General features: G+C 46.7%; 1 protein-coding gene across 6 annotated transcripts in view; it reads left to right on the forward strand.

Annotated features, from left to right (window-relative positions):
• The window catches only part of ptprfb (protein tyrosine phosphatase receptor type Fb), a 216915-nt gene that overhangs the window by 68201 nt on the left and 128546 nt on the right, over positions 1-20168 (forward strand). For all 6 annotated transcript variants that reach the window (XM_083659338.1, XM_083659337.1, XM_083659339.1 and 3 more), the window contains exons 2-4: positions 1108-1278; positions 18238-18383; positions 19320-19461. In XM_083659338.1, the coding sequence (XP_083515464.1) occupies positions 1179-1278; positions 18238-18383; positions 19320-19461 (388 nt within the window). In that variant the 5' untranslated portion in view covers positions 1108-1178. The remainder of the gene's footprint in view (positions 1-1107; positions 1279-18237; positions 18384-19319; positions 19462-20168) is intronic.

Here is a 20168-nt window from a genome sequence, read left to right on the forward strand (position 1 = left end):
TTATTCATGTGGACATTGAAACTGCAGGGCATGACAAAGTTAAGGTCAGATCAGATGATATCAAGTGCTTATCAGGCACCTTAGTCCATTGCTGCACTAAATCTAATAAAAAGATAACGTATCAATGCCTGGGCAATTTCATTTTAGGACGCCATTCATTCTAATAGCTCCCTAGCTGCCAATACAGACAGTGGAGCCATCCTCTCTATTCAAGAGTCTGCTTCATTATGGTTAATTTGTGGAACACCTGCCACCGCTTCGCCGACCAACCATGTCCCCCGTGAGGGCGTGGTGGTGCTGCACCATGTCCCCCGTGAGGGCGTGGTGGTGTGGTGTGGTGCTGCTGCTGTCGTGAGGGCGTGGTGGTGCTGCTGTCGTGAGGGCGTGGTGGTGCTGCTGTCGTGAGGGCGTGGTGGTGCTGCTGTCGTGAGGGCGTGGTGGTGCTGCTGTCGTGAGGGCGTGGTGGTGCTGCTGTGTGTTAAGTGTTTGTGCATGCGTGCTGCATGTTGTCATTCTGTGAGATCATAGCACTTTGTGTTATTTGAACCCATCTGGAAGACGGCGTTTCAATTTCTTAATGGGGGACCTTAAGTGGGCGGATGTCCTTGGGGAATCAAGTCCTTTGGGGTCTTCTGTCTTTTCTCCCCTTTGTGACAGGTCGGGTGAGGTAGCCTTCCTGTGTCCTCATCTCCCCCTTTGTTTTCCTTCTGTCACTGTAGCGCTTTTGTTTCCTAACTCTTCTGCTGAAGTAGCTTTGGTTTTAGATTCACTTCACTTGTATTTTTCACTGCCTCAAGCTTCTTTTTGTTGTGGGTATTGGGTACACTCTTGATCGCGACTATGCAAAGATCTTCACTGCTGTGCGCGCGCGCGCGCGCGCGCGCGTGTGTGTGTGTGTGTGTGTGTGTGTGCGCGCGTGCACGCGCTGCTGTTTTCTTGGATGTATACAAAATTTCACTTTGTTTCTGCCCTGTAAATTGTTTTTGATATTTCTTTGTTTTAGCACTGTGTGCTTATTATGCTCATTTCAAATGTATGCAAATGTGGAGTTTGAATGCTAATGTTTCTAATGTTGTCTTCCTGTTGTGTTTGTGCTTGCTCTCCTAGGTGTTAGCCTTTGATCGTGCCAGAGTGGGAAGTGTCTAGTGGGGGACCAGGGCCCAGTGCCAACCTGGAACATGGTGCCTAATATTCACCTGTCAGTGCCCCTCCTGCCCAGAGGGGCGGCGCTGTTCCTGCTCCTGCTTAGCTGCATGGTCGTCTCCTCTCAGGCAGAGAGTAAGTGACAACTCGTTACCAGTGAAGCTTTGCTTTGTTTTCCCTACACTCCAATCATCCATGGAGACAACATCTGACAACGAGAGCTATATTGCTTCCTATTTGAGCTTCTTATTGGCTATCCTTTGGGTGGAAAATGCTACAAAGAGTATGAGGTTAAATATGCAGATTGTAAGATTTACACTTATTGCCATATTTGGTCAACAGTTGAACAAATACAGCCCTTTTGTAGATGTACTCCTCATTGAAAGGGGCTGACATTATTGCATAACATCGCATGAATAGGTAACTACATTGTTGCACATTAGGCTTAATTGATTGCTTGGATAGAGAGACGAAAACAGGATTCATGCTGTGCAGTTCAGGACTTCATTTAAAATAGATTTAAATGAGAATATAGACTCCATTTGCAGCTAACAGAAAGAGCAAGCTCTTCTAATGCATCCCCCAAAGTATACGGAGAGCTTTTTTTTTTTGGTTGCATTTGCAGTGAAAATAAATAGAGAACGCAGTGAAACTCCACCGGCCTCTGTGCCCCGCTGTCAATCTTGAATGAAGGTTGTGGCTGGAGGAAAGATCTGTCACTGTTGCCTCGGGGGCGGCCAAGAGGCACTGCCCCACCGAGGACAGAAGACAGGGTCAGGGACAGAATTAATTCAACACATGACCTCAGCTACAGTTCTGTCACAGGGTCACTGTAATTCAATTAGACCCCCGCCCCTCCCATTCCCCCCCACCCGCCCTAACCACGCCTGCCCCCCTCGCGTCGCTCTGTACACGGGCCTGACCTGCCCCCCTCGCGTCGCTCTGTACACGGGCCTGACCTGCCCCCCTCGCGTCGCTCTGTACACGGGCCTGCTAGGGTTTGTTTAACTGGACCCTTTGGCTTCTCTCACCCACTTCTGCACTCACACTCCTGCACTCTCGAGCTGTGTGTCTCTGCATTTTTACATAGTATCAGTGGGATCCTAACCTTGCAGCACATGTTTGCACTCCTGTGTGTGTGTGTGCGTGTGCGTGTGCATGTGTCTGTGTCTGTGTCTGTCTCTGTGTGTGTGTGTGTGTCTCTGTGTCTGCGTGTGCGTGTGCGCGCGTGCGTGTGTGCGTGTGTGTGTGTGTGTGTAGAGTCTGGCAAGGCTTCGCTCTGCTTTGCCTGAACTGTAATGAAGCCTGATTCAGACCTTGACTGCATCACGCAGCGCCACACGAGCCAGCGTTTAAACAAGAGCTAAACACAGGGTTATTCACTCTCTCTCAACATGTGACCTTGAGGTGGTGATGGCTGTGAACAAAGCCGTGTCTGCCTTCACGTTATGATGCACACACTCTGTCCATTTTGCTCGCTGCTTTTCTTGTACACCCAATACGCCTCCTCGCACATCGGCGCTGAATGGCAATGAATGAGCAGGCACACCGAGGAATATTGACTATAGACCGACGCACAAAGACACGCAATCGAGGACAGATTCCCCCATTTTGCTTTGCAGATGTCATTGTCGACTGTACTAATGTGACCACTAGGGCATCGGATAAGTGCAAGTACAGTATGCAGGAATAAGAATAGACAGATTTCGATGAAGATCCATTTGGTACGCAAGTAATTTGTTGCTGATTTGAGGAGAAAACACCTGTCATTAACAAACTCACGTTTTGTTACAACTGATTTGGGGTATTTCTTTGGCAGAATAGCTGAAAGCATTTGACATTTGTAAAAGATATTGTATCATGCATTTAATGTTCTCAGGGCACATTGCCAGATCGGCCTTCATGTACTGTCATCGTAACAAAATGAATAGCGTCTCTAAAGGGAATGCCTCTGCAGAAAAACTAAAAGCCCAGTTTTCCACCATATTGATGGGAAGAACAAATACGGTAAATTAACAGCACAGGCACAGGTACACCCAAAACCCCTAATAAGCACATCCAACTGGCCAAGTCTGAATAGGACCAGCTCCAACCTATCTCAATCCTGTTTGATTTGAGCCCATAATGAGTAGGCCTAATTCAAGCCGTTTCAACGGTGTGAATGAAACTGTAGTGCTTCGACAAAACCTTCACTCGGGGAAAAGGAGTCTTAAAAGATGCACACTCGGCTAGATAATTGAACTTGAATCATTTTCATTAAGTTCAGTCTACTTGCAAATGCCTTCGACTGGACTCTGTGTGTCAGTCTTTGTGTTTGTGAATCGTGTCCTGTTGCTCTCTGCCTCTCTGTCTGCACGAGAGCAAGATTGATCTGCTCCCTAAATTAAGTAATCAAGATAAACAGCCACAGCCAAGCATTTTAATTCACTGGCAATGCTCTGTGTGTTGTGACGTTCTGCCACTACAACGAAACACTGGCCCACCAATAAGCAGCGCAGGAGAAGAGCTGGACGTTTGGCCTAGAAAAGGAAGATGAGACCAGTGAGATACAGAAACATACTGTAACTCATTTGAGGAAGGCCTGGCTCTGGACACAATTCAGCCTATGGTTGTGTGTTAATGTAAGTCTCTATGGGAAAAGGTCTAGACCTGCTATTACCTAGAGTATAGTGCAAACAGACATAGAATTAAAATAAGACAGGCAGGGGGGCAAAAATAACACCTACCACAAATGGAGGGGTTGTGCACATTTGTTGCCTGTAATTTGTATGCGACTTACTTATGCGAATGTGATAGTTCTGCTTGTGATTTCCTGAATTACAGGGCAGACTGCAGACAGAGATTTTGGGTGGGGAGCCTGGCATGTTTCTGTTCACCAGGGTCTGTCTATCTGCCTGTCTCTGTGCCTGTCTGTCTGTCTGTCTGTCTGTTTGTCTGTCTGTCTGCCTATGTGTCTGTTTGTCTGTCGGTTTGTCTGTCTGTCTGCCTGTCTGTCTGTCTGTCTGTCTGTCTGTCTGCCTGTCTGTCTGCCTGTCTGTCTGTCTGTTTGTCTGTCTGTCTGTCTGTCAGTTTGTCTGTCTGTCTGTCTGTCAGTTTGTCTGTCTGTCTGTCTGTCTGTCTGTCTGTCTGTCTGTCTCTCTGTCTGTCTGTCTGTCTGTCTGTCTCTCTGTCTGTCTGTCAGTTTGTCTGTCTGTCTGTCTGTCTGTCTGTCTGTCTGTCTGTCTGTCTGTCTGTCTGTCTGTCTCTCTGTCTGTCTGTCTGTCTGTCTGTCTGTCTGTCTCTCTGTCTGTCTGTCTGTCTGTCTGTCTGTCTGTCTGTCTGTCTGTCTGTCTGTCTGTCTCTCTGTCTGTCTGTCTGTCTGTCTGTCTGTCTGTCTGTCCTTGTCTCCACTGGAAAGCACCCAAAAGGCAACAGTCTCGGCCTTCCCTACATATGAATACTTTAGATTGTTCCATTTTACAGTGTGCTGTTAGTAGTGCTGTTAGAGCTGGTTTCAGATGGATTCACTTTAGAGACTACGTTTAGTGTTGTTCTGTTGTTTTGGCATAGCCTATTATTCAGTTACCACTATTCATCTTGACTTAACAGTAGGGGTGTGCCATATTATCATATTGATATCGATATATCATTACATCGTTACAATTCATACCTATCAATTGACTAGGCCCACCATGCGGTGTGATCAGTGTTACAGGCCTGTGACATTCATCTCATATCATCATTGACTAGGCCCACCATGCAGTGTGATCAGTGTAACAGGCCCACCATGCAGTGTGATCAGTGTAACAGGCCCACCATGCGGTGTGATCAGTGTAACAGGCCCACCATGCAGTGTGATCAGTGTAACAGGCCCACCATGCGGTGTGATCAGTGTAACAGGCCCACCATGCGGTGTGATCAGTGTAACAGGCCCACCATGCAGTGTGATCAGTGTAACAGGCCCACCATGCAGTGTGATCAGTGTAACAGGCCCACCATGCGGTGTGATCAGTGTAACAGGCCCACCATGCGGTGTGATCAGTGTAACAGGCCCACCATGCGGTGTGATTACGCTGAGTGCTGATCTCAGACATCCCATCGATCCCCAGGGAGCTGGGGCTGAGCTGGGGCTAATCAAGCAGCTTTCTATACAGCCTCCCTGTACACAATAGAGCAGCGCCCGGCCCCACAAGGTCAGCCCCAAAGTCACACATATCCAACACTTAAATGTAATGGTTATCTTTTTGTTGTGCTGTCACTGTGAGTTATTTCATTGGCTTTAATGTGCTTTTGATGTATGTCTCTCCCCCTCGCACGTTATAATCTGGGGTGGGCTTTTCATGCGAGCTACAACAAGACCACCGAGGCCATCTTTGTACCCTTGGCTGAGGATTACCAGCGGCATCATAATTAGGTTTACACGGTGAAAGTGACTTTTTATACCAAGCCACCGTCTCGCCCCACAACCTTTAAGTGTCTCACTTGTGCCCCGCCCATATGGCAACAATAGGCGATGTGTTAGTCCTACCTGCTGCGGTGCTGTGGTCTAATGGGTAGCACACTAATAATGCTTCTCACCGGGGCCACTCGGTACTGCCAGGTGCTTTAGGTAGAAATATCCACTAAATGACATGTGATGTGTTATAGCATGTCTGTCATACCTGAATTTCAACAACAAAAACTTCAAAAATGGGTTTGAAAATCCTCCTGAATGCCCCGAAGCTGCCATTCACTACATGGACTAGAGAAGACTAGGAGCTTTCTAAATTGATTAGGCAATTTACTGTACAGATCCTCCATTGGAGTGCCGTCACCAAGCAGAGTGGTTTGGAGAGGGGTGGCAGCCTGGGAGGGGGCGGGCTGCTGGAAATTGGATTGTATTTTTAAGTGTCCATATGGTCACCCGGTTAAAATAAATGACGCTGATGGAAATTGATTCTTTTTTAATTAAAAGTAACCATATCCACCTTGGAGAGCCACTTGGAGACTAATACTGTTAGCTAAGCACACAGCTGTGGTCCACACAGATCATTCAGACAGGCTGAAGGAGGGGGGGGGGGGCACTGTAAGTGAAAAGCATCTGTGAGATGAAGTGACAGCAGAAAGCAACAGAGACAGAGAGGTCTTCTTTTTGTCTAAGCCAGTGCAGCAATGTCAGAATGGCGGCGGGGAGGAAGGGGTCATCGGAGGTTAATGATGTGAGATTAATAGTTTAATTAGGCGACTCAATCTCAGGGCCAGAGGCGGCCACCCGAACCCTCGGCTGTGGCCCGGATTCAGCGCTGCCATCACATGACAAGATCCACCAGTGTCCTTCCAGAAAGGGCAGATGGAGTAATAGTCCACCACATTTCAACCCTCTCTGTTCCCAATGATTGCATTATGGACATTAGATGCTTCATTCAGATGTCAAGGTATAGGAGGACAATTGAAGGGTCTTTAAGGCCTACTAACATTTGTGAACATGTGCACAAAGGGTGTTATGCATTGCAGTGTTTGGGTTTCCCTACTTGATTTGAGGTTACTTTAATCTATTTTTTTCTATTGAGGGCATCTAGGTAGTGTAGAGGTAAAAGCACTCGTCTACCACTGTGGAGACCCGGGTTCAGTTCCCGGTAGCGGCACTTCCGGCTTGGTCAGATGTTCCTACAGACACAATTGACCGTGTCTGTGCGCGGGTATGAGTCCTGGTCGCTGCACAAGTGCCTCCTCTGGTCGGTCGGGGGGAGGGAAACCGGGCAGAATAGCGTGATCCTCCCACGCACTACTTCCTGTCAGGTGAAAAGAACCGGCTGATGACTTCACATGTATCAGAGGACGCATGTGATGGTCTACGGCTCACCGCAGAGGGGGTGGAGCAAAGACTGGGACAACAAGGGGAATTGGCCAAGTACAATTGGGGAGAAAAATATGAAAAAAAAACTTCTGAAAAGATATGGGGGGGGGGGGGGGATCCTGTGTCACCAACGTTTTCCAAGAGCAAGAGCAAGGGGAAAAGTAGTTGGTTGGATAAAATGGCCTTGAGCGATGTCTTATGGAAGGTCTTGGCTGCATCAATATTGAAGGACACTCAGACACTCAGACAGCCATTTTTTCCCCAACACTTTATTTATAGCTTTTCAGTTTCCAAGTGAAGAACTCCCCCCGCACTCCAAGGCCTCAGTGGGGAAAAGACAAAAAAACTGACTGATCGAGGGAGGTTTCACTGACTTCTATTGCAGAAGAATTAGCCTCCAGGCCAGCAGTGTCACTGTAGCGTTTGCCTGGAGAACAGTAAATTGTTCTTCTGGAAACAGCCCTACGACAGCAGCAATAGTGGGGTTAGGATCCACTGTCCCACCACACATGTAGATATTGCCTCAAAATGCTTGCCCAGAGATTAGCTAGTAGCACGCCCAGATGGCCTAAACGTAGCTGGACTGTGGCGACATCTCGGGGTATATTTTGGCCAATTTTTCATTTGAAAAGTGTCCAGACGGCCATTTTGTCAGAACCTGATGGATTATCGATAAAATTCTGTCCCTCTGATGAGGACAAAGACGTTCTAGGTAGCCGACGTGAAATGCTTCCAGAGCATCGGTCGTTCACCTACCCAGAGGACATAACCCAATGTGCTCCCATTTATAACTTCCAGACACGGTGCCACGCACTCATCTATTGTTTACTCGTGGAGGGGCCTCTGAGGCACATTTACAAGCGTTTAAACTCACACAAACAGCCCGTGGTCATGGAGCAGCATATAAACGTGGCCGGATCTCAAGTGGGAACTATTTCATGGGTAAGTGGCCACCTGAGCGGCACCAAGATGCTAAATCAGACGCGAAGCACCGGACACAGAGCCTGTGGGTGCCCGTTACGCCAGAAGCTCTCTGTTGCTCCAGGTCCCCTACAGTAACATAATTTAATTTGCCCCTCCCTCAAGTTTGGCTGGTGGAGAGTGCAATTGCGTTAGACCTTTGGGCTGGGGGGGGCTGAGAAGATGAGAACAATGGCAGGGTCTTTCTATGGTCTCAGAGGCAGAGTTAATCCAGGGGAGGCAAATTAATTAATGAGGTTAGCGGGGTCTGAAAGGGTTGCATGGTGATGGATGACGGGCGAACCCCAAAATAGGATCTGTGAAAAAAGCTAGAAGCCACCTCAGCAGCTGAGCCCGTCTGTCTGAGGGGGCGGCCACACTGAGGTGGTGTCTGTCCGTCTGCCTTCATTTCTCTGTTCACTTCCATTCATTTTCAGCACAGCTGTCCGTCTGTCTGTGGAGCACTGATGAAGCATATGTATCCAGCAAAATTGCATACGTATTGATGGACAGAAAAGCTCAAGAGGGCTGAACTTTTCTGGATGGACGTATCGGATGAACGGATGGTCGGATAGTCACCATCCGTTTAGCCAATCGGAGTCGAGGAGGCGTTCTCAGAGCGGAAATGGCTGAGCGGGTTGTCCGCATCTATATAACGTAATGTTATTTCAACGTTATAAATATCAACAAGTACATCAATCCGGTCATTCAGTGACATTTTATTGCCACATAAGTAATGTATCGCACAGAGCTAACAGCTAGCCAACACCAGCTTTCTTCTCCTCTCGGTTTATAGGCGGGTCGCTGACACCTTCAAGGTGCTTACCACCACCTGCTGTACAAGTAGGACTTGTACATGCAACGGACACAAATCTATCCGTCTATCCGTTCTGTCAGTGTGGCCACAGGCTAACTCAGTTGTACCCCTTCCTCTCCCTCCACCTTGTCTCCCCCCGGGACCATTTAACACACTTAACATTTGCCCCACACTGGTCTATTAACTCATTCACTGCCAACAACGTATGAACACGTTTTCAGAATCCAGCTGTTCCCTGCCAACAACGTGTTTACACGTTTTTGGCATCGATTTTTTTTTTTTGACGGTGGGTTGTGCATCTAAGCCTTTTACATCTCTTATATAATTATTGGAGCCACCGAACGTTTACAACCCATTCCACCGACCCACTAAGTGGCAACAGTGCTCTCCTTGCTAGAGGAAGGAAAGCATTTTTTTAACTTGTCAAGCCATTCTCAGCCCAGCCATTCTCCTTTTCGCGCTGATTGCTGGCGATGCGGGATTGCAAATTTACATAATAGATTCAGCCGATCTACTATGATCGGGTGATAGATTACAGGTGCAGGAACACACTTTGAAACACGCAGCATAAATATGACCAGAATCGCAAAAGCTTCTCTCAACCAAAACTCCAAACGAGCGAGTCCCTCCCGACTTCCTCAAACAGCGGCCCAGACATGCAGGCACAGCAAAGCACTGACTGGTGACAAGCTTGTCCGCCCACGGAGGGCGGAGTTGAAGCAACTCGAGAGGGAGGGAGAGAGAGAGAGAGAGAGAGAGAGAGAGAGAGAGGGAGGGAGAGCGAGAGGGAGGGAGAGAGAGAGAGAGAGCGAGAGGGGGAGGGAGAGAGAGAGAGAGAGAGCCAAAAATGAATGGTTAAAGTGACCCTTCCATCCAATTTCACAAAAAGCCGTTTATCTCTGAATATTATTTTTCACGCTAAAACCATGCTGTATTCAACTGCTAATGCTTACATAACTACTAACTCTACAAACTAACTCTTTTAGACAGAGAAAGTACACATTCTATTAGTACTTTTGAGATATTGTATGTTCACAAACTCCAAGCTGAAACGAATCCTCGGCTCTTATAAAATGAGCCATAATCCTCAAAAAACGGCTTGGCAGAAGCTAACTACAGCAAAGAAAAACGTCTGGCAGTCAATGTGTTAATGACAGGGTCCAAGCCAAGGTGACCATTGGCCTTTACCCAAGCAGCATTAACAAAGCCAGCCTCTCTCAACTGAATCTCCCTCCATGCTCCCACAGCAACTTTACAGAGCGGTTGGGATTTGCATCTCAAAGGTCTCCAGCTACAGCTTGCATATTCCAGGCACATTCAAAATATACTTTTCCCTTTTCATATTTTGTTTTGCATTCACGTCGCCTAGTGTTGAGAGACTCTATGCTCACAGGCGCCTGCAAATGCAGCAGTTGGATGTCCTTCAGTGTGTTGAAACGTAAAAACACTTTATTTCATGACACCGCAAATGAGGACATTTCATCAAGTAAACGAAATGCACATTAGAGGTGATGTAGCCCCGGGGTTATTTAGATGAACTGTGCATTTCACGAGGAGGCACATTAGCAGGCTTGTCTTGTGGGTTAAGGCCATACTTATAAATAGCTTGTTCTCTGGAGATGGAGAACCAAACTGTGAGAGGCTGCCCCAGTGCCCCAGGCAGGGCATCGTGCCTGATCCAACGTCCCCCCCAAAACTGGGGGCCCATCCAGGGCGGTGCCACCAGCAGCTGTCTCATCTCCGCGTACCACTGTGCCGTTGTGTGGTCCGGGGCCACCAGGATGAGTGACAGTCTCTCCCTCCTCTCCAGCAGGGGAGGAATGAGCCGCAGGGTAGGAAAAGCACATCCACCCCCCAATAGGGGAGCGTCTCGGGGGAACAGGGAGAACCACAGGGGAGAGTGAGCGTTCTGCTGAGTGGTTGAACAGGTCCACCTCCGCCCTCCCGAAGCGGTCTGGTCCCCTATTGTTGGGATTGTTGGGATTGTTGGGATGGAGCTTCCATTCGTCCTCCAGGGGGCAGCCCCTCAACATGAGGTCAGCTCCCCGTGTTCTCCGGAGCGCCCTGAGAGAAGGGAGGTGCTCGGTGGCCCAGTGCCACAGGTCCTCGGCAGCCCTCAACAGTGGTGCGGATCGCACTCCACCCTGTCACAGCAACTTTACAGAGTAGTTGGTATTTGCATCACAAAGGTCTCCAGCTAAAGTTTACATCTTCAAGGCACATTCGAAATATACTTTTAGCGATTTTGTTTTGCATTCAATGCTCATGATTCGCCTGCAAATGTAGCAGATGGACGTCCTTCTGTGTTTTGAAACGTAAAAGCACTTTATTTCATGACACTGCAAATGAGAACATTTCATCAAGTTAAATGCACATTAGAGGCGATGTAGCCCCAGGGTTATTTAGATGATCTGTGCATTTCACGAGGCACATTAGGAGGCTTGTCTTAGGTTAGGGCCATATACTTACTAGACTAAATATCTTGCTCTGCAGAGATGGAGAGCTGATCAAATACTTCACATGGATTTGCACTGTCCACATTGCACGCCATTCTACACATCAGTTTTCAGATCATGATAATGGAAAGCATTGAGCAAGTCATTGTGTCTTAGCTGTGACGATTGCTTGTACAAAGTAGCATATTGCTTGCCTTCGTTTCATTGTCGTTACTTTCATTGACGGGTTTGAAGTGGTCGCTTTTTTCCCCGTGTGCAATTGAGAAAGACAAGTAGGCCTAATTGTTGAGTCTTGAAGTATGCATAACAGAGACATCATAGAGCAGTATGTCTCCCTTTGTCTCAGGTCTTTGAGAACTTTCCCTTCAAACGCCAGGCGACTGTAAGAATTCATAGCGTAGGTAGTGAGTCATCTTTGAATAGACGAGGTGGGTGCCACTTTAAATACCAGGGGTAATGTAAAACCTCAGGCGTCCTCCTCGTATGATAGCACTCAACCCCTCATTACTGGCAAGAAGACCCACATCTTCATCATCAAAAGGTGGCGCACAAAGGGGCATTCATCCAACACAGTCAGGCTGTGTTTGAAAAAGTTACTTTGAATGCCCACCGCAGACATTTGTCACCAAGACATTATACATTATAGCCTATATATTTTGGCAGAACGATGGCACATTGTCAGTGACAGAAGAGAAGAGAGATACTTCGCTTCATAATCGGCTTGAGAAGATGAAAGCCATTACATTAACGTGGCTCACGCTGGGAGGAGAGGAGTGATGGGTAATTGCACTTAGAGTTGATGTTCATCTTCTGCGGTCTTGAATAATTCACTGAGGACTGGAAGGCCCCAAAGAAAGCCTTCCTTCACGCTCCACAGGAGTATGGAAAGTTGCATGGTTTCCTTCCCTCTATGGGTTTAGGCTTTTTGCCTCAAACATCTCTGTGATGATGAATCTGAATGCCTTTGTGAGTTCACTGTATTTCTGATGAACCTAAAGTTGAAGAGTTATCCCACAAAAGAATGGATTTATGTCTCTTTTTTGGTCAACTTTAATTCTTCTCATTCTTCTTTTCTTTTGACTAGTATAGTTAGTATTACTCGGACTGAAGGACCTGTCTGCATAAATGCTGAGATGTGCTAGGTATTTGTATAATTTGAAGCAAAAAGGATGTTCTGTTGGCGTTTGGCTGTAAAGTAGAAGTGCAGATATAGTAGCAAACATGATGTTTATTGGTTTAAACAAACAGCCTGAAGTGCAGTTGACTTTATCGGGGTAAATAACTTGCAAGGGAGGCAGCTTTATGTGGAATTAATTGCAAGCAAGTTGCTTGCTAATGGCCTGAAAAGGCCCTAATGGAAGTGTCCCATTAAAAACAACCAGGGCTAATGCCATCAGACAAATCTGCACTAAGTGTTTCCTCGTGAAAATGATCACTTGCTAATCCATTATTAATAAGAATTAATGGTTTGCACTCTGCCGCGCGCGTATCGATCCATGATACTCTACTCTACAGAGTAGCTCTCGATGGGCACTCTGGCAGACTTGGGAATACGCTAATTGTTAGCCACACTAGTGCCATTTAGCTGCCTCCCCCTGCTGTCTCTGCATTCATTACAGCCCCGCGCGCCCAGGCCCCTGACGCGGAGGAAAGAGGACACTGTATTACGGCCTGGGAAAAATGCCATAACACTGGTAGTGCTTGGAGTGTGGCCGAATGATGAAAAACAATATAATTATATATATATATTGCGGTAAACGTCTTTCCATTTGATCTAGCCTACTAAAGCTCCCCCTCTGCTCTCGCCCCCCCCTCACACAGTCCCTGAAGAATGACATGCTCCTATTGGCTCATTCCTCTTATACACACTCATCACTCCTTCCTGTCCTTGGCTCGACAAAGGCATGAGGGAAAGGTCGTAGGTTTAATACATGCGTTGACAGGTGTTCCTGGTCACCTGTTTCAACACCTTGGGGCTTTGTTTGGTGAAGAACAAAGAAACAGAGGAACCTGCCTGGGAGGTCAGGGTTTCCCACACCTTTCATCTCTAACGACCTCAGACCTTCACAAGTGCTGCTGCAGGCATTAGGTTAACCTGAGAGAAGCTGTTTAATCCCCACACACGTCGCAACCAGTGGCCTGTTATGACCTACCTCCATGCTGCCGAGACAAGCCATCTATTCTATGCAGATTTGTCAATATAGCCTGACTGCAGGCCAAATCTGAATTGACAAGACAACTGGGCACACATTAGGGCTGCACAATGAATCGAATCGCAATCCAAATGGCAATATGGCTAAGTGCAATATCCAAATTGCATGGAGCCTGCTATTATTTGACAAAGAAAAAATGTGTCACAACAACATACCATTAAATGAAGCATTGTGGTGCTACAGAGACGTCCCGGCCTACAACTTATATTCTCCAGACGTATGGGAACATGCTTGTTTGGTACAGACCCCAATAAAAATCTTTTTTCTCATTTTTATTTTATATTTGTGTGAAAAATAAATCGAAAAAATGAACATTCCCACTAAAATCATATCACATATCGCAATCGCAATATTTCTTAGTACAATCGCAATATGCAATGGATGGAGTTGGTCCCCGGGCGCTGCACTGTGGCTGCCCACTGCTCCTAGTTCTAAGAAGGTTCCTAGTAGAGGATGGGTCAAATGGATGAATTTCCCCATGGGGATAAATAAAGGATAACTTAACTTAACTTATATGATTTTTTGGGCATATTGTTTGTGCAGCCCTAGAACACGTATGCCTTTTTGATGTTGCAAGAGGGAAGACACACCCACTTGTCAAATAAAGAGGTATTCATTGGTAGATAGCCTCAATCCTGAAACGCAACGTCAACTTGGCCCTAAAGGTGACAGCAGCTCTTTGGAACACACTTCCAGAGAGAAGAGAACTTGTGTTGGAGCCGTGTGAGTGTTGAAGGTGATGTATCAAAGCCTCGACAGAGTACAGCTCCATGCTGGCAGTCACTAGCTGAGAGGAGGATTTGCATAGGTAGCTTTATGTGTTTTTCCATTGTTTTCATGTGACAACGGCATGCCTGACAGCAGGGAAAATGGCACACAGGCGGAAAAAAAGAAAAGAAACAGAAAATACTGAGTCTGGATTTTGCCTCTGTTAGAAAAGAGCTGACAAACCAACAGTTTGATATCCTCGGCTGCAAGTAGTGGCAACAATCATGGAGGAGAATGAACTCTGCACACTGTGCACAGTCTCTGTTCAGAATGCTTCTTTGACCTTTAGGTGTCGTGTGTATGAACCAGTCTTAACCCCGTCCATAAGTAAGGGATTAGAGGTCACCACAGGACTCTTTGAGACGTGCTGATGGATGGATTAACGATGGACAGTTCCAAATTTGCTGGAGTTTGGCCTTCAAGTTAAAGGTCAACTATGGGAATCCAGCAGGAGATATGGGAGCTTGTTTAAGAGGATTAATACCAGGCAGAAGGGCTGAGCAGGGACAGTTTACTCCTATCCTCCACTAATGCCTCAAAATGGGTACTATTTCTCAGAAGCAGCGGTTGCTCATTATGTGTTGCCGGCACTAGATGGGCTCTGAGCCTGTATCCTTTTCATTTGAAGCATGTGCCCGGAGCTGTTTGATGCTTCCTGATCCTCCCTCTTAGCAGCAAAGTGAAAGGCCTCCTCTTCAACTTTAACACAACTACTGTGGACAGCTCGGCTGCACGGCCTCGCCCGCAGCTCGCCTGCGGCGTGGCACTCGAGCAGTTGTGATTTCACTGATGATGTCATAGACATTGTGACATCATCGTCTATGACATCATCAGTGATATCATCGTCTATGACATCATCGATGTCACTCGAGCAATTGGGGTTTTTGGTTACACTCGGGCAATTGTGACATCACAGCAATTGTGACTGATGGTGTCACAATGTCTATGACCTCATCAGTGATGATGTCACAATGTCTATGACATCATCAGTGACGTCACAATTGCTGAGTGAACATAACTCCGTAGTGAGCACCAAGGCTACTGCCATGTCGTCATGACGTCACCTCTTCAACGGAAGCAGGGAGGAAGTTCTCAGTCTCTAGTTGAGTGAGTCTAATCTAAAACTTCCTCTGAGGAAGAAGCAAGAGGAAAATGATATTCAAATGTCAGGTGGGTTGATGTACTATGAGGGGGTGACAGGTCACAGATGGATGGATACGTTGAACTACTGTTTATTGCAAACACAGGGAAGTGCATACGGTATACACAGGCAGCAAGTGCTACCATGGCATAGAATTTGTTTTGCTGTGGCTACAACCTGGAACGGTTGGTTTTGTTATGAAAAAATAAAGCGTTATTATTTTTGTTTTATAAATTGATATAAATGAAAGCATGGCACCTACATTATGTGTATCCAGTCCACTGATATCTTTTTGTGCAGGTAATGACAGTTATTAGGCCTTCCTAGAATTCACTTTTGACAGTGTTGAACGCATGCAGTGATTATTTAGGATTCCTCAGGAATTACCTTCTATTCTGACTGCACCGCTGCGACACCTGTGACACCAGACCTGCCCATGCCAAATCATTGTGCTGACAGTTGAGTCGCTCTATATGTAAAAGGCTAAACCCTTATAGGTTGGGCTGCCAGCCACTGTGTGCACATTATTTGAAATTTGATGCAATGACAGTGAGGATACATTCAGTATGGCCTGCTGCAGTGGCCACTCCACTCATCTCACAGCCTTTTGAACGTACACAAGCACCACACATCTCTACTGCACACACACACACACACACACACACACACACACACACCTTGGCACCTGAACGCTTACAATATCCCCACTATTGTACATCGCTTTATCGCTTGATGAAAGCTCAACTGCAGATACGTCCTAGAGCAAGGACAGCCAGTGCCACCTCTCTCTCTCTCTCTCTCTCTCTCTCTCCCTCTCCCTCTCTCACTATCTATCTATCTCTCTCTCTATCTCTCTCCCTTTCTCACTATCTATCTCTCTCTCTCTCTCTCCCTCTCTCTCTCTCTCTCTCTCCCTCTCTCTCTCTCTCTCTCTCTCCCTCTCTCACTATCTATCTCTCTCTCTCTCAGTAGCATCAGTGATGTTGCCAGGCTGGGGCGGAGAGTGATGATTTAACTGGTACAGCGTGGAGAACGCTCCCACCACAGACCCCGGGCCACATGTGAAGGAGGTGCTATGTTATGTTAACTAGATATCGATTCTCAGCCTCCATCCCCCTCCCATCTTTTATTAGAACACATAAAAAGAGGAAGAGCGGTGGCTTGTCCCCAGCGTGTGCTCAGCGAGGGAAGGCTGACATCTCCTCTGTGTACAGAGCGTAATGACTCCCCCCCCCCCCTTGTGTGTGTCTCCGGGGGGGGGGGGGGGGGGGGGGGGGGGGCGGGCGCTGTGCCCGTCATCGCTGTGCTTTAGGTCTTCCCCACCTCCCTCTTTAACGACTCTGGAGACGAGACGCGAGCCGACGGAGCCGGTAATAAGGAGATTGTGGCACGTCGCTGAAGCCAGACTCATCATATGCACGTCTCAGGCTCGTCGTACATGAAGAATGCGGGCGTAGCACGCCGCTAAGGTGCGCACATCGCAGCGTGATGGTGTCAGCGAGACAGCGTGGGGTGTGTGTGGGGGGGGGGGGGGGGGGGGGGGGGCGCTGAAACACGCTCCATTGTCCCGTGCACAATGATGCTGGGCGTGGCGGCGTGGTGAAAACACCCCGGGGGCGTACAGCTGAAACTGCAGGCACAGGTGTTTGCGGAGATAGCGTGGCGTCGCTCCTGTGCTGCTTTGACGAGCAACATCACGCAATAACTCCCGAAGAGGAAGAGGTGACGTCATGACAACAACATGGCAGTTAGCCTTGGTGCTCTCTCTGCAGAGTTATGATGGATCCATAAAGTGGCGTTGCAGCTTGCCTGACATCTTGGGGCCACTGATTACAAAGATGCTTTAAAGGTGTTTTTGACACAACTTTCTCATTCACAGGCCACAGCGGTGGTTGGATTCCAAGATATGCCGGCCAATTTGAACGTTTTACCAGCCAAACATGATTTGTTAGAATGCTAAGGGACTTGACTACCTGCCAAAATGGCTGGCACTGTAGACAAACCCACACGCCTCAGCCAAAACTTGACAACATTTGGCTGATGGCTTTAATTGATTTCCCACTCTGATTGTTAGCATTACATTACCGGTACATTAAGATTACATTACATTGCATTGCATTAGATTACATTACATTAAGATTACATTACATGGCATTAGATTACATTACATTGTATTACATTCCATTCCATTAAGATTACATTAGATTGCATTAGATTACATTACATTTAGATTACATCATTACATTACATTACATTGCATTAGATTACATTACATTAAGATTACATCATTACATTACATTACATTACATTGCATTAGATTACATTCCATTAAGATTACATTACATTGCATTAGATTACATTACATTAAGATTACATCATTACATTACATTACATTACATTACATTGCATTAGATTACATTCCATTGCGATTACATCATTACATTACATTAAGATTGCATTAGATTACATTGCATTAGATTACATTACATTAAGATTACATCATTACATTACATTACATTGCATTAGATTACATTACATTAGATTGCATTAGATTACATTACATTAAGATTACATCATTACATTAGATTACATTGCATTAGATTACATTGCATTAGATTACATTAGATTACATTACATTACATTGCCATCAAAGCAGAGGTGAGAAATGGAACATGATGCAGAGGCATGCAGGCGAACAAAGACTGGAAGCTTCTCCCATGATTTGTCTGCAGGTGTTTACAGCAACAATGCCTGTGCGAGTTCTCTCATTGTTGCCTTTGTCGTGGAGAAAGCGATATCCGTAGATAACCAGTTCTACATGGCTGCGTGACTGTAGCACCAAGCGCTAACATTCCCCCCCCCCCCCCCTTCTCCCATCCCTCCCCCTCCACCTCCCTCTGTTCCTCTCCTCCCTGTTTTGTCAGGCGTGCCAAGTTTCGTCAAATCCCCCGAGGACCAGACGGGCATCTCAGGAGGCGTGGCGTCGTTTGTGTGCCAGGCCGCGGGCGACCCCAGACCCAGGATCACCTGGATGAAGAAGGGCAAGAAAGTCAGCTCTCAGCGCTTTGAGGTGGGCAGACGCTCTGAGGAACACGCACACACACACGCACACGCACACACACACACACACACACGCACACACGCACACACACACGCACGCACGCACACACACACACACACACACACACACATACACATACACACGCATACATGCACACGCACACAATCAATTGGCCTGTTATGGAGCAGCGTGCCAAGTCTTCTCTTATCCGAGCGAGACCAGACAGGCCTGCCTGCTCTTTAATCTGCTTCCATCTTGATGTATATAGTCTGCTTCATCTCCTTCACTCATGTCGCGCCCTCAGCCTCCCCCTGCTCTGCTCCTACACAGCTTCTCTCGTTCCAGGCCGCACGGCCCCTTGATGTTGACTCTCTTCTCGGCTCCACTCCTCCTCCTCTCCTCTTTTGAACCTATATGAACAGAGGCGAGCGCCTCAGGTGGGATCTCACACTACATCCAACCAGTGTTTCCCCTGTAATGTCTTATAGTGCATCAGTGGTGCCTGGGGGTCATTGTAGTTTTCACTGCGGGATCTGCTCCCTGTTCTGGTTCCAGTGCAAATTGTGAGTGCTTTTTTGGATACATAAAAAAAAATCGGCAATCCGAACGGAAACAGGGCGGCCAACAGTAATCCGAAACATGGCGGCTAAATTAGGCTCAATTATATCATTAGCTATTATTAGTTAGGCTGAAAAACGAGCCATGTCCTGCTTGTGAAAGATCTGGTTGTGAAGCAGGATACAAAAGCTTGGAGAAAGCGGTAAAGCTGCAACAATTGGCAAACATTGGCAGCGTGTTCCTTCTGGGATGTGACTCTGATCAGGAAGATGAAAAGCAGGAAAACAGTCATCTCTCACTACAAATGTCGTATGTCGCAACAACTTGAAATGGTGAAAAAGAGAGAAAATCACCCGCCTGCCCTGTGCTTTCCTCCGGCTCTCCCAGGTGATTGAGTTTGACGATGGCTCGGGCTCGGTGCTGCGCATCCAGCCGCTGCGCACGCACAGGGACGAGGCCATCTACGAGTGCACAGCCACCAACAGTGCTGGAGACATCCTCACCAGTGCCAAACTTACAGTGCTTGAAGGTAAGATCAGTGTTTGCTTGGTCTCTCTGTTCCTCTCTCGTCTGTTCTCTCTTCCCCTCTTTCTTTCACCCTCTCTCTTTCTTAAACCCGTCCTCCATTCTCTGTTGCTGTTGCTCTTGAAGCTGCTTTTCCAATATATCCAAAATTAAATATGAGTTTGTCTTAAGGATTCATACATAAGCATTTGCAAACAGAGGATTCTTGGTATTGGTAATGTCATGGAGGAGCAGCTATATATTAATCACTGCATCACATGTGCACTAGTCTTTCACATTTCACACTTAATCTGAGCTTTATCATTCAGTATGGAGAAACAGAATCAGCTTTATTGGCTATTGGCTAAGTATGTACACATACATGGGATTTAGCTCCGCTTTGCATTGCTCTCAATGTACCAAACAAAAAGGTATGTACACTTGCACAGGCTAAAACATACAAGCACAAGGGTGCATTTAAACATTTACAGTAACAATTCATTCAATAATAATTAGTATGAGAAAAGTGTCTATTTTAAATACGTATATGTGAATGAGATGTACAGTATATGTATAAATAAGCCACACAGGATTGTAAACAAAGACTAATACAGATATAGTATCAGATATTGCACAGGTATCTACCGTTCAATCAATGTAAACGAGACGCCATAACAAGTAAAAATACACTTTAATTAAGCGTCAATGTTGGTCATGACTGATGGCTGAAAT

Source organism: Poromitra crassiceps, assembly GCF_964638095.1.
Source record: "Poromitra crassiceps genome assembly, chromosome: 23".
Classification (NCBI taxonomy): domain Eukaryota; kingdom Metazoa; phylum Chordata; class Actinopteri; order Beryciformes; family Melamphaidae; genus Poromitra; species Poromitra crassiceps.